The sequence below is a fragment of the Seriola lalandi genome, unplaced genomic scaffold, assembly GCF_002814215.2.
Source record: "Seriola lalandi dorsalis isolate HSWRI2012SDOR001 ecotype SW California unplaced genomic scaffold, Sedor1 jcf7180002051337, whole genome shotgun sequence".
Classification (NCBI taxonomy): Eukaryota; Metazoa; Chordata; class Actinopteri; order Carangiformes; family Carangidae; genus Seriola; species Seriola lalandi.
Window position 1 is genome coordinate 1 of NW_019521890.1, and position 941 is coordinate 941.

At 46.0% G+C, this 941-nt stretch overlaps 1 protein-coding gene across 1 annotated transcript in view; it reads right to left on the bottom strand.

The window, feature by feature from the left end:
- Nucleotides 1–56: 56 nt before the first annotated feature.
- LOC111649607 (enoyl-CoA delta isomerase 2-like) overlaps nucleotides 57–941 on the bottom strand; it is a gene marked incomplete at its 3' end in the record, with an annotated part of 6,100 nt that continues 5,215 nt past the window's right edge. Inside the window, exons 6-8 of the mRNA XM_023399351.2 lie at nucleotides 593–762; nucleotides 286–406; nucleotides 57–168 (exon numbers count right to left, since the gene is read on the bottom strand). Of these exons, the coding sequence (XP_023255119.2) occupies nucleotides 57–168; nucleotides 286–406; nucleotides 593–762 (403 nt within the window). The remainder of the gene's footprint in view (nucleotides 169–285; nucleotides 407–592; nucleotides 763–941) is intronic.

Genomic DNA, 941 nt, shown 5'->3' on the forward strand with positions numbered 1-941 from the left:
GAAGGAGGGAGAGGAGGGAGAGGGGTGTGTGTGTGTGCGTGTGTGTGTGTGCGTGCGTGTGTGTGTGTGTGTACGTACCTTAGCGGTGCCCATTATCTTGGGGAAGGTGTAGGAGGAGCAGCCTTCAGCGCTCTGACCCAGCTGACTGAACGGAGTGTGGAAGGTCGCCTGAGACAGAGAGAGGTGACGTCACTACAGCAAACATCTGTGTGTGTGTGTGTGTGCGTGTGTGTGTGTGCGTGTGTGTGTGTGCGTGCGTGTGCGTGTGTGTGTGTGTGTGTGTACCCTCTCAGTGGCGTAAACCAGATCAAAGAGTCCTAGCAAAGTGACTGAGATTCCTACAGCTGGTCCATTCACCACGGCAACCAGCGGCTTCGGGAAGTCGATGTAGGCCTTCACGTACTTCCTGTAAGAGAACACACAGACACACACACACACACACACACACACACACACTCTGTCATGACTTTCTCCAGGATGTTCTGGCAGACATGTTAGAAGAGGATGAACTCAACTCTGAGAAAATAATAATGTTTAATGAGTCAGCTGATCAGAGCCGCTTCAATCAATCAATCAATCAATCAATGATCACCTGAGCAGCTCTCCACCTTGTCTGGCCATCTCCTCCACCCCTCCCTCTTTCAGCTGGAAGTTGGTCAGGTCGTTTCCACTGCAGTAGAAATCACCAGCACCTGCAGTGAACAGTGTGTGTGTGTGTGTGTACAACAAATATTGTAATGATTTATAAATATTAGAAACAAACTAATTTTAAACATTTTCAAAATCATAACATTTTTCTTATTATTAAATCTTATTAGAGACATTTAAAAAAAAAAATGTTTTAACATGTAACGTCCCAGTTTGATTTCTGGTTTTTCTATTTCTGTTTTTGTGTCTGTGCCTGAGAGTCTAAATTCAGGGGGGCAGGGTCTGTGTGTGTG